This window comes from Lytechinus pictus, chromosome 4 (genome assembly GCF_037042905.1).
Source record: "Lytechinus pictus isolate F3 Inbred chromosome 4, Lp3.0, whole genome shotgun sequence".
Taxonomy (NCBI): Eukaryota; Metazoa; Echinodermata; class Echinoidea; order Temnopleuroida; family Toxopneustidae; genus Lytechinus; species Lytechinus pictus.
In genome coordinates, this window is record NC_087248.1 from 17,563,951 (window position 1) to 17,577,075 (window position 13,125).

At 39.6% G+C, this 13,125-nt stretch overlaps 1 protein-coding gene across 1 annotated transcript; it reads right to left on the reverse strand.

Moving 5' to 3' along the window:
- Positions 1 to 3,411: 3,411 nt before the first annotated feature.
- Positions 3,412 to 6,929, reverse strand: LOC129258915 (frizzled-4-like). Its single transcript, XM_054897154.2, has one exon. The coding sequence runs from the start codon at positions 5,320 to 5,322 to the stop codon at positions 3,583 to 3,585; it is 1,740 nt and encodes a 579-aa protein (XP_054753129.2). The 5' UTR covers positions 5,323 to 6,929; the 3' UTR covers positions 3,412 to 3,582.
- Positions 6,930 to 13,125: the final 6,196 nt, after the last annotated feature.

The window sequence follows — 13,125 nt, forward strand, 5'->3', positions numbered from 1 at the left end:
AGCACCTATAGGGTCTGGGGGTGCTAAAACACCTTGGGTGCTCAATATAGCACGTCACCTGCAGTTTTAAGCGAAGTGTATATACACGAGCTCTTATCTTAGAGTGCTTATGTTAGCACTTTATCTTTTAGAATGTAGGCCTATACCTCCTTCACTTCAGCTGGCTTTTATTGGTATTGTCTTGTATAAGAGCAAAGTGAAGACGAGAAAGATGATGAGATGGAGGAGAAATCATCGCATCATGCTGGGTTTTACTTCTATAGCTCCTGAAAAGGGGTGTAACCAATAGCCCTACGACTGCTGCCGACGCCCTGGGCGGGGTACTGGTATTACCCCCATCGTGAAGGAGTAAAGGAAGCTTTTTCATACATTCAAGAAATGCAATTCACTCCCTCTCCAGTCTCACAGCCCCTCGGTAAGGAACACGACCTCTTCACGTCTAGTCTCATACATTCAGACCTTTGTTTTTATACTCAACCAGATTCACAAGTGATCCTTTACTTTTCAAGTTATGTGAGTCTACCAACAGTTCTAATAATAAACATAATGAGGCTATCATAAAAATTACTATCAAAATAATCAACAGAGTACATTTCTACGATGATATTTCCTTTAAAAAAAACCAAAACAAAACAATGAGCAAGCTCCTTGCAATGAGCCACTCTTTTCTAGATGAGGTGTGGATACCATGAAATTAAAGGGGTACACAAGCGTGAAATAACTGTAAAATGAACACTGTACCTTGGGTTAAACCTGATCGGATCAAAAATACAGTGAAAACATTTCAAAATTCGAATGATTTTCTTAACAGAAATTGCGCTGTATGCATGCCCATCGTGTATAGGCCTATATGCAATGAGTGTGACGTCACCTCCAAATATTTCATTTAAATTGTAGGTTGTAATTTGGAATCGAGGATTATTCAATTCTGTTAATCCCTTAAATCCTTACGGATGATAAATAATCTCCCGGTAACAAAGCAAGTTACACTGAACAGCAATGATCTAACAACGATATTCAAAATTAATGTTTTAGCATTATTGGTGCAGCAAAAATAAAAATCGTGATTTTCATATAATAATAGTAAAGAGATGGGACATGACATCACCAGAACACGTATTGCATATTCAGTTCAGTATATGCGTACAACTTTGCCAAATACTATATATGCAAATAACAGTAGGCCCATGATACATGTATTATCAAATTCATTAATTCGTAGGCCTATGAATTTCTGGCTGGTAGATCCTTTTAATTGAGATATAAACAATGATTAACACGTTTCTGGTGTTTACTACACGGCTCATGACGTCATAATACGTTAACATAATTGAAGAGGGCACTGGTGAATCCGGGGGGGGGGGGGTGATGATTGACATGTCCAAAGTTCATGGAAGAATTTAAATAGACGACTCACCCTTCGCTCACACGAGTATGAAATGCTCTTACAAATGCACGACATGCATCTACTCAACAGACATTTGCCATTAAAACACTGCGCTCATTAATAAATAACTCGGATCTGACGAAAAAACGTAGAATTTAGGAAAAAATGGGTCAATTAATAACTCCACGTCATTGGGCATAGATCTGCTGTGTGTAGAGTAATTAACAACCGGCAGCCTCTTGAGCTTAGAATAAACGAAGATCGGACAGTCATAAAAACGACAGATTTTTTTTTTAGGAACACACACTGCTAAAACTGCGGTGTTTAATTTAACACCAGTCCGGAATCTATATATCACCACACCAGAGAAGTGTTGAAACAACACCGGTTTGAAATCAAATCGATGCTGTTTTAACACTTATTGGTGTTGTATAAACGCCTATCTGAAGTTAGTCCAAAACCAAACCGGTGTTGTTTTAACACTTCTCTGGTGGGTCATAATTCCGGACTGGTGTTAAATTAACACCGCAGTTTTTGCAGTACACATGGAAATTGACAAGGGGTACATGTATAGATTATTTGCTTCATCCCCCATCTATCATAGCTGAAAGTGAGTGGGAATGTCTTTTTGATTTCTGCTTTTAACCTATTGAATCAAATATGGACTTTTATTTTCATTTAATTTTTCATTCTCTTATCATTTTCATTTCATAATTATTAATTGATTCTACATGTACGTTTTACATGCCCTTTTACCAATATTTAAATAGCACAGCACATTGTTTAAGCCTGTGCACTTTAACAACAAGATGTTTAATTTTTTTGTAATTGTTTAAACTTTTTTAACAACTTGTTTAAAAAGTTTAAAGAGTTGTTCAAATAGTTAAAACAATTTTTAAAAGTTTGAATAATGGTTGTTAGAGTGACGGGCTTAAACGGCGTGCTTAAATGCTTAATAGCGTTTGTACAGTGTACTCTTAATAATAAAACGTTATTTTACCCTGATATAACCAGTGCAAAAGCTGCAGTGGAAAATCACGCCAACTTGTCAGGCATTACCCAGGTCTGAATTCAGAGACTAACGAGGCAGCCGTCTTGGCCTTCATGTTTTCGTCATCAGATTTCCCCAAAGGAAACACTTTCTAAAAGCGTTCGATCGTCAAAATAGCACCAATTCACAACTCGTAAAATCGCTTTAAATTTACTTTTGTTACACCAGGACAATCAACCGTCATCGTATTCTGATTGTTGTCGTAAAAAAAAATCGCAACTTCTCTCGAACTTTCAAGAGTAGAATAAACACTCTCATTTCAGGTCAGACAAATCAGAGAATCTACATTCCTGGAGTGAAAACTTTTCTGAAATATACGTAGGACTTAAATTATGGCAGTACCTGTTAGCCTCTTTTGGGATGAATACGAAATTACTTATATTTTTAGTATCTGACAATAGAATCAATAACTATCAAAGGAAGACATAATTCAAGTCGCTTTCTAAACATCTCATCATCTTAGAAAAATGCATTATTAATTCGACATAATGTACTCGTAGTATTTATCCGTTTCATAAAACATAAGACAGATACACTACTATAGATAAGCTTTCGATTAAACTCTGACAGAATATTTATTGTAGTTGGTATACTTGTATACCATATCAATACATATTTCGCCTTTGTTATCTGCCAACATTCATTGGTAGCTAACAAATTTGGAAGCAAGGTTTTGCCGTCTTCATACATACTAATAATGGGCAAAATACAAATAACAATGAAACATTGAAAACGCATGAAAAATTCAGTCGTAATAAAAGATACAAGTTAAATACATTATTCACATACATGTAACGACCAACATGGTTCTTTCCCGATAATATTCAAAACGTGAAGTGGAAATTCGATGTGTGTACTGTACTTCACTTTACATCTTTGGAGTTGCTTGAATAAAGAAGTTTTCAAAATACATAATGATAATACCGTATATCACGTCAATAGTACTTGATGTAACGTTTTCAACGTTCATAGATTTCTCTTCAGGTTTTGTCGCAGATTTCTCAGTTACATGTACAAGTTATAGTGTTATGCATGGCATTGAATGTACACATATACTATTTTCAGTTATGATACTTTATTATTAATAAAAAAAAATCCTTTGACTTGTGTTCGAAATCGTCACGACCATCTTAAAGGCCTTGGATTATACCGCCGTTTCGTCGCCGTTTCTATGACGTCCGTTCTTTTCGTCGCCCAATGGCGCACAACACACTAAAGCAGGGGCCATTCTTTCCAAAAATCGCCTCCACGATCGCATCGTCTTCGCCGACATAATCCACATCCCGCTCGTTATGCCAACTACGAGCGACATGAATAACTTTAGCATAAACACCTCAATGTTAGGTGAAGCTTCACCATCCATCCAAAAAATCCTGTTCGAATGCTCATAAAAGAAACACGCTACCACGATCGTTGCAGGAACGGTATAGAGTACAGAGAAAAGCCCTATTTTGACCATGAGTCGCTCTAACTTATCAGTCTTGGTGCCGTCGTTTTTCATAACGGATCGAATCTTGAACAACGAAATGAATCCCCCGAGAAGGAAGAGGGTCCCAACGGCGAGGTATGTGAACAACGGCGCGATGACGAACCCGGTGAGTGCCTCCAGACTTGAATTACCCACGAAACACATTCCCGTGAGTTCGTCAGCATCGACGACCCGCATGACGAGGATGATGACGGTTTTGACGAAAGGGATTCCCCACGCTGCGACATGGAAGTAACTGCTGTTCATTTGGATGGCCTCATGACCCCACTTTAGTCCTGCAGCGAGAAACCAGGTGAAGGCTAGGATGACCCACCAGATAGAACTTGCCATACCGAAGAAGTACAAGATGAGGAACGTCACGGCGCATCCGGTGTTCTCCAAGCCCTCCTGGATTAAGAATTCGGCCACACCGTCATCATCACAGGCTATGACCGAACGACCGGCGATTAACCGGACGATGTACGCGATACTGAATACATTATAGCAAATGGATAGAAATATGATAGGTCGCTCTGGGTACCTGAAACGTACTGTGTCTATGGCGAATGTCAGCACTGTCATCGTGGTGGTCAAGAAACACAATCCAGCCCAAATTGCCATCCATATTTCGGTAAACTTTTTCTCGCTCTGGCTGAACAGAAAGTCTGCGTCACAGCGTAACGCACATTTTTCGTAACGCTTCACGTAATGCCATTTCAGAGGTTCGCGGTGGTGTTGACAGTCCGGTTCGCCTGGCTCCTGCGGTACGATCGCGGTCACGACGTCGCCGTCGGGGTTACTTATACCGTTTGTGTCCCCTTCACCTGGTGGTGGTCCCATACAAATATCATTTCCGTCACTTCGCTCAAGAAACTGTGAACAATTCAAAGCTTCAGCCCACTTGAATCCAAACTTGCTCAGTACAGGATTGCAACTGGCTCGGACGCGTTCACACAGCGGTCGACAAACACTAATCGGAACATCAATTTTATCCGTACAGTACGGCGCGTAGACGGAACAGAGGAAGAAACGAAGGTACGGAGAACAACCATACTGGATTAGAGGGGTAAAAGTTTGAAGTTGAAGTTCGGCATCTTGTTGAAGTTCGTGACCCACAAGATTGGGCATCCGCGTCATGTTGTAACCCACTCCTTTACATAGTTTGATGGTAATCGGTTCACACTGCGCAGTTTGAGGGTCGAACTCATCAAAGTCTACATCTGGTATTGGTTGAGATAAACCACCGGTTGGCACTAAAACCATCGCCATCAACATCACAACACATGTGTGTAATAACGTGCCTCCATAGCTTATGGTCTTCCTCCAACATTTCGGATGTTGATTGAAACAATGTCTGTGACCTTTACTGTGACCTCCTGATGCACGTTGTATGCTTTTAATCTCTGTTCTCCACATGATGGCGAAAGATGATGTTGATCTTATGACAAGATCACAGATCAGAAGCTAATATGAAAACCTTCCACTTTAAAAAGTGAGCTCACACTGGCGTCCAGTGATGAATAAAACTGGGTAACAAAGATTCTTAAATATTTCGCTCCGTGTTATGGATATCTAACGTCGTCAGCGTAAAACGAGTTCACTACACGCATCCTTTGAATACAAAGACACATGAAAGTTGAATCCCTGAAGTTTTTCTAAGGAGAGGTAGATCTGGCTGAGAGAGAGAGAGAGAAGGAAAAAGTTACCCCTGAGCACAATTCCCTCCCTTCTTCAGTGCTTTTCTTCGCTCCGTATGGTTTCAGCTGCGGCGAAGAGGCGCGGCTCATGAAGGCTACATAACGTAATTAACAGCACATTGCTGTTGGATTTAGGCCATGCTCAGTCGGAAAGGACAGGTGATACAAGGAGATGGGGGTGAACTCGTGCACAAAAACTATATTCCGCTGGTAATCCTACTGGGGTTCCATACGGCTAGTCCTCCGCTGAGTGAAGTCGGGCTCCCGCTCGCAATCCCCTGGTAATCACGGCGCCTTTCGGGCTATTGAGCTCTCCAATCACACATTTCACACCCATAAGATCCACGGTAGACTCGTCTAAATCGCCGTAAAGCACACGGTAAAATCAATTTACAAATCCAATCACAAGGTTTAAATTCTAGATGATCTAGGAGATGTGGATAAGGGGTTGGGTCTTCCAAAGCACAGATGTTGAAGAGAAGGCTAATCGATGCTAGGCTTATGGAGCTTGGGGTAAAGGAGGACACAATGCTAACACGTGTAGACCTTTGATCCGAGCTAAAACCCTCAGTCCAAGTCGCTTTTGTCCCCAAAACACATTCGCAAGAGCAGAGTATCAACAGAGCGAACGATAAGCGAATATTGTGTTAGCTTTTAGCAACCAGAAGTTATTATTAATCCATCAGAACCGCGTAAAGAGAACCTGCTATGCTTTATTAATAATCCGGTACTTGTTCTCATTAGAGCGTAAACATAAGGCAAGTCAGTCAGTCCACATGCTGCACCACTCACAATACTGGAGAGTGTGTGATAATGTTATTAGTGGCGAGCAGAAAAAAGGGCTAGGATGACAACATTTGCTCTTGCACTTTTCGCATAATCTCGTCGCCACAGATTCTCCAGTGTAATCAAGGAATATTGACACAACATGTGGTGCATATCACGAATCAAGTAAAGCCCTTTTCTCCTTCTCCACCTTTGTTAGCTAGTCACACACGGGCAGCGGTCCGCCTGGCTATATCCCAAGGATATGCACCTTCTGGAATGCGACAGCACAGCAAAAAATGTTTCATCCAAAGTGCGTTGGGAATATAGAATCACAAATTTCCTCTTGCCGTTTCTTTATGATAATTCTCCTCAAGTATTAATGTCTGCCTCTCGCTATCCCAAGTGAACATCAGCGGGAACTCGTTAAGAAACCATCCAGCAAATTACGATGGTCTTGCCACAAAAGTCTCCTTCACAATAGACGTAATTTTGTAGTAAAGTGCCTTTCAACATTTATCTGGCTTTCCCTTCTTTAGCGGCGTCAAATCGCATCAAATGCTGCACGTTACGGCTAGCAGACGACCGCTACTCATTGTTTTGCTCGTGCGTGAAGCTCCGCCCATGATTTGCCAACCGACTAATCCGTGATTGGCACTTACTAGAAACGCTTCGTGATTGGTCAAAGCGCACACCCCTTGGTCCCCAGTTATCATTATTCTTTAGATATTCAGACGCTGTTCGGTTATTTGAGACGGGTGTCAGGAAAATAAATCCATACAAAACTATATTGCAAAGTGAAGATGAGTTCAACATAATTTCTTATACCACGAAATCATCTGACAATATTTGTCGTCACACAGATTTGCTATTTTATAGATTTTAGAATCATATAACATTTCATATCTCGTCTACGCTCACTAACAGGGTCTAAAAACACATATTAAGGAAGTTGCGAAGTGGTCGGATGCCCCTGACAGAAGATGCGGCTTACCGTGACCAAAAAAAGAGACAAAACTGAAAATGGACAGCAGAAAGAAAATAGATAGAAATCGAAAATTAGGTTTATAATCCCAGTGTACACAAATGAAACAAATCAATGTGATTAGGCGGAGAAAGGATCAGTTGAATTATTTAGTGGCATTTAAAGGAATGCAAATATCAGCTAGCCTAGACGGATGGGGGAGATGGAGGTAGGGATATGAAACATTACACAAAAGTGCTCGGTTGGTATTAGTCGAATATTTTGCTTCAATCCTTCCTAAATCACTTTCAGTAATACGTAAATGAGTATTTATTTCTACGTAGAGTTTTGAAATTACAATTATAATGATTTATTTACATGTTTCCAGTCATTAAAATCAATAATCCGAACAACAACAAAAACAACAAAGACGAAAACTTAAGGGAAGTGCCTTTTCAGATCGAAAGTTAAGAGTCACCGTTGTACTTCATGTAAACAATGAAATAAAATAAAAATAGCTGTTTTCGTTGATTCTTTTCCATTGATGTTGCATCGGTTAATTTTCTTCCCATTCTTTGCGATTATGGAATAGAGAAGTCAAACTGTACGCACTTAGTCACTTCACGTCATAATTCATATATACATTTCTGTTGTTTCAAAATCGCATTTTCTTGCGGAAGTTTGTTCACCATTTTCAAAAGTCACGGCTTGTTTGCAAAACATAAAAGACTGAGAAAGGAAAAAGGGAGAAAAAAGGGTGCAATTCTGCATGAAATGTCGTTGCTGAAATAGGAAAGGCGTGGAAAATTGGGAACTGTTAATCCCCAAACCGTGACGAATTATTCGGGAACAATTTGTGCCCATGGAATCCATTGTAGGTCACACAATGGCCATAGGTTTGTGTGTTATTGTTTCCAGTTTAGATTGCTTGTATGATGTGGTAGATGAAATGGGGATAAGCTATGAAAGGAATTATTGCCTATGGGCGCTGATGGATGGGGGGGGGGGGTGGCATTAGTGTTTTCTCAAAGTTCATGGACCTCATATATACTTTCACTACAAAGTCCGAGACACTTTCATAGCAGTTCATTTTCTCAGATTATATATAAACCCGAATTTAAAAAAATAGCAATATCACAATATACATAATGCACGTTAACTGTCCAGAAACCAGAAATGATAACATTAAAAGTGGTGATGGGGGGGGGGGGGGTGGTGGTGGTGATGATGATGGTGATGAAGCCGATGATTATGATGATGAAGATGATGAGTGTGATGTCGATGATGATGGAGATGATGATGTTGATGATGATGATAACTGGTGTTGATCACAATGAATAATCATTATGATAATGACATTAGTAATAGAAATAATGATATAAAAATACCTTAAAAAGAGAGAATGAAAATGTGTACAAAATTAAATAGAAATAAAGGGATAGAGCCAAACTCTTGGTGAAAACTGAAAATATCTGATAGACATATTTGCAACTATGCTAATCATGCCATAAAGAGTCTTACAAGAATCTGACAAATTATACAACATGAAAATGAATTCTTGATTTATGAAAATAAAAATAGCCCCCCTCCCATCTACCTCTCTCCCCTCTACCCCACCCCTCTCCCCCTCTCTCTCTGAATCTCCCTCTCTCTCTCTCTCTCCTATCAACATTCTTCCATCCTCCCATCCACTTTCCCATTCTTCTCAAGTTGATTCATCTGGTCTTTGCCCTCTCTCTCCCATCACCCCACATCCATATTTAGCTCCATAACCGGAGGGAAGGAAGGTAAACCCCATAGTCGTATTATTGTGTCAAAGTTTAAGTATGTCAGGTAAAAAGGTCACGACTAGTACATTCAATCTTGGAAAGAACTTACCCCTTGTTCGAAATAGTTTTAAGAGAAAATTTGGAGACAAACAAATAATCAGACGATGCGCAAGTGTGCACATTGAATATATGTTTTAAACAATGCTACTTCTAATGATAATTATAGGCGAAAGCACAATCGGAAAATTAAATTCATGAAAATTGTAGGTCTGTATTTTTCTCCAGAAAATACCTTCTTAGTGAATTGATTGATAAAACTAAATAGCTATCAGACAGAAGCATGATAGAATTAGATTATGTAAAGGGGAAACAAAAGAACTGATAGAATGCGGACAATGCTAGTGACATTGCATTTGTTTAAATTTCTGCGATTCGTGAAATCAAAGGTGATTGATTTTTTTGGTGTACATTCAGCAAAATGATAAAATCATCTGCTAGAAATTTAACAATGAAATAAAACGAGAGATTCGTGTTGTGGAAAGGTTTTGAGAACACCATAATGACAAGGGAAAGGTTACGTGGTGTTTGTCAAATCGAAGCAAAAACGGTAAGTTCATTTTGTGGTTTTGACACAGACGTTTGAACTTTTTTTTATTGAAGAGGTGACTAAAAATGTTGCTTTGTAAATAAAAAAGAATGAAATGATTGCCATGTGTCAGATATTGATAGCGGAATAATGATTATGGTTTTGTAGAAGAAATTGAGAACTTTAAAGGTCATATTTTCCAGGTATTATTTTATAAAAAGTTACATTAAAATTACTCGTGATGCAGATGTCTTGAATACATGATTTTTTTTGCATAATATTCTGTTTGATTGTGATTATGATCTATTCATCATCTGGGTGCAGCATATGCTTTACAAGACCTTTTTTAAATTGAAAATATCTTGTATGCCTATATAAATGAAGATGTTCGCGTTGACTACATGTCATTGAAAAAAAATGATATGTCAAATAATATATATCACATATCATAGTCAATTCGCCTCAAACGTGTCAAATACTATTTCAAAAATATTTTATTTATGCTTTGTATGTTTATCAAAAAGAATTTTGATGTTTCATTAAACAATCTCATACAGAAACAGATGCTCATTTGCGAAATAAGATATAGAGAATTATTCGAGGAATAATAATGAGCAACAGTGGTTAATACAATCAGACCAATCTAAATGGAGATAATAAAATTTACAGCAGTTATATTAAGCAGTTCTTGATTCGTTGACCGCTTAATTATTAACCGGTATCTCTATTTCTGTGGGAAGTTTTAGACTTATTTTGTAATACAAGATATCTATCCTTTTTTTTTTCCTGATCAAAATGGACCTTAGTTCATTGCACTGGAGCCATGAATGGCACCGGTACCGTGCTTGACGAACTTGAAAGACCTCTCTTTTATTATTCTTATCACTAATTATGAAACCGTATAAATATTATTTACCTGGTCTATCATCTATGACTGTAAATGCATGTATATTTTGTGAACACCGCGTGCATATTATTTAAAGCAACAACAATCAGAGATCTGAGAAATTAAATGTAATAATCGGAAGAATGATGAATAAACTTTTATCAGTCATGTTGTCTCCAGTCGGGTTAATAGTTTTACCCCTCCAATTATATGATCATAATCAAATGGTAGGAAAATAAGTGGTCTGAATGTCTCTAAAAGGCTTTCACCGCCACCGTCTTCATTACCACCTTCGTTACCACCTTCGTTACCACCTTCGTTACCATCTTCGTTACCATCTTCGTTATCATCTTCATCATCATCATCACCATCATCACCATCATCACCACCATCATCATCATCATCATCACCATCATCACCATCATCGTCATCGTCGTCATCATCATCATCTTCTTCATCATCATCATCATCATCGTCACCGTCATCACTACCCTCGCTGCCATCAAGATCATCATCATCATTATCGTCATCCTAATCTTCCTCACCATTATCATCATCATCATCATCATCATCACCATCATCATCATTACCATCCTCCACCTCCTCACAATCATCATCACCATCTATCACTATTATCATTCTCTTCTTCGTCATCTTCATCGACCATCATTACCATCATCATCATCGTCGTCGTTGTTATATACATCGTCATCATAATCAACATCAATATCGTCGTCATCAATAATGTTGTCATGATTATCAATACCATGCATCTTAATTAGTTATCAACATCACCATTACCACCCCCTCCCCCTCCTTCCTTCGGCCCTTCGACTCAAGATAGTGACCATCACTAGCGTACCTAAGGGGGGGGGCAGGGGGGGCAGGGGGGCAGACTGCCCCCCTGACGAGTCACAACTCCTGCAAGGAACGTATCCCTGCCCCCTCCCCTTGACGAGTCACAACTGATACATGGGACGTGCCCCCCCCCCCCCTTTGGTAAGAAATCCTGTATTTGTGGTTGAAGACCTTTTTTTTTTTTTTTTGCTTGTCAAATTTTTTCGCGAACGAAATATCCTCCAAAAAATTTGCCCCCCTTCTGGAATATCCTAGGTACGCCAGTGGTGACCATTCCATTGATTCTGCATGCTTTTCTTTCGCCATTCACAGGGGCCGCGGAACGGTTTTCAAAGTGGGGGGGGGGGGGGGGCTGAGCCTAAAGGCCCCTGATTCATGGTCAATGCATGCTTGGAACCGTTAAGACATGTTCAAGAGCACCAGACAGGGCGGTTTATCCGTCATTTTCATTCCAGAAATAACTTAAGAACTGTCTTTTTGAAGGGTTGAACTTGATAGTGACAGTCTGATCCCAGTCATAATGAAGGGATCGCTTCCTACAATCCCAAGACGGGAGGTTCTATCGCTCAATGATTTTCAATTTCGACGAGGGTCTGCACATTGACATAGGGAGAAAGCCGGGGGCAGAACGGGGGAGGGGAAAGAGAGAGATGATGGAAGGAGAAACAGGGGGGGGGGGCGGGGAGAAAGAGAGCGGGAGGTGTGGGAGCAAGAGTAAACAAAAACATTCTATTGCTGGAATTGGGTTTAGCAGATTCTGAATCATCTTTTGGTAATGATAATGTAAAAGTATAACTCTAGACAGGGTGACCGCCCATATGTTTGGGGGGGAGGAGGAAAAGTGGTTGGAAGAAAAACAAAGAAAAAAAAAATATACAGAGTATAAAAGATGTCTCTGTCGTATAATAATCATTTTACGACATAGAGAAAAATGCCGTCATATACATAATTTTGTGACAGAGAGAAAAATATCGTCATCTACATGTTATTGTTGGAAGGGAACTCCCCTCCCCTTCAACAATCGATACACTATATTTAATAGTTTGATCGGTAGTCCTAAGTTAATTGTGTAAAATCGAATGTTATGATTATGAATATGACAGGGGTCGCGGAACGGTTTTCAAAGTGGAGGGGGGGGGGGGGCTGAGCCAAAAGTGGGGGGCTGACCATGCACAAAATCACAATCATATGGTCACTTTTAAGTTTTTGTACACGGTTTTGGGAAAAAAATGGGAGGGGGGCTGAAGCCCTCCGCTTCCGCGGCCCCCGTATGACCATGACTGAGGTCAGGTAGAGCCTCACCCACTCACACCAAGCAATCGACTCGAGAACGATCAAAAGTATTTTCAATGACATACCATCTTTCGGTGTGGAGTTCGTATATTTGGTGCGTGTGACAATGACAAAACATGCAAAATAGGCATGATTGTCATTTAGCAAGTGAAATACTCCGGGTAAAGCATTCGTCATAATTGTTCGACGGTAAAAAAAAAAGAGAAGATATGTGATGTAGATTATGGAAAGGTAAAAACCTCCGTATCACATTATTGTACGCAGAAAAAAAGCGTGGGTTTGGTGGATTTGAACTGAGAGGCGTTGGTTCATCCACGTTCAAGTTTAATTTCATCTTTAGTGCATGATGGTGCGTGTCATGTCGCGCCTTGTAAAATTCATAAGATGGAGCCCTGTGCACA

Excerpts from the sequence above, each read along its gene's own strand:
- LOC129258915 (XM_054897154.2), bottom strand. The coding sequence starts at position 5,322 with ATGTGGAGAACAGAGATTAAAAGCATACAACGTGCATCAGGAGGTCAC.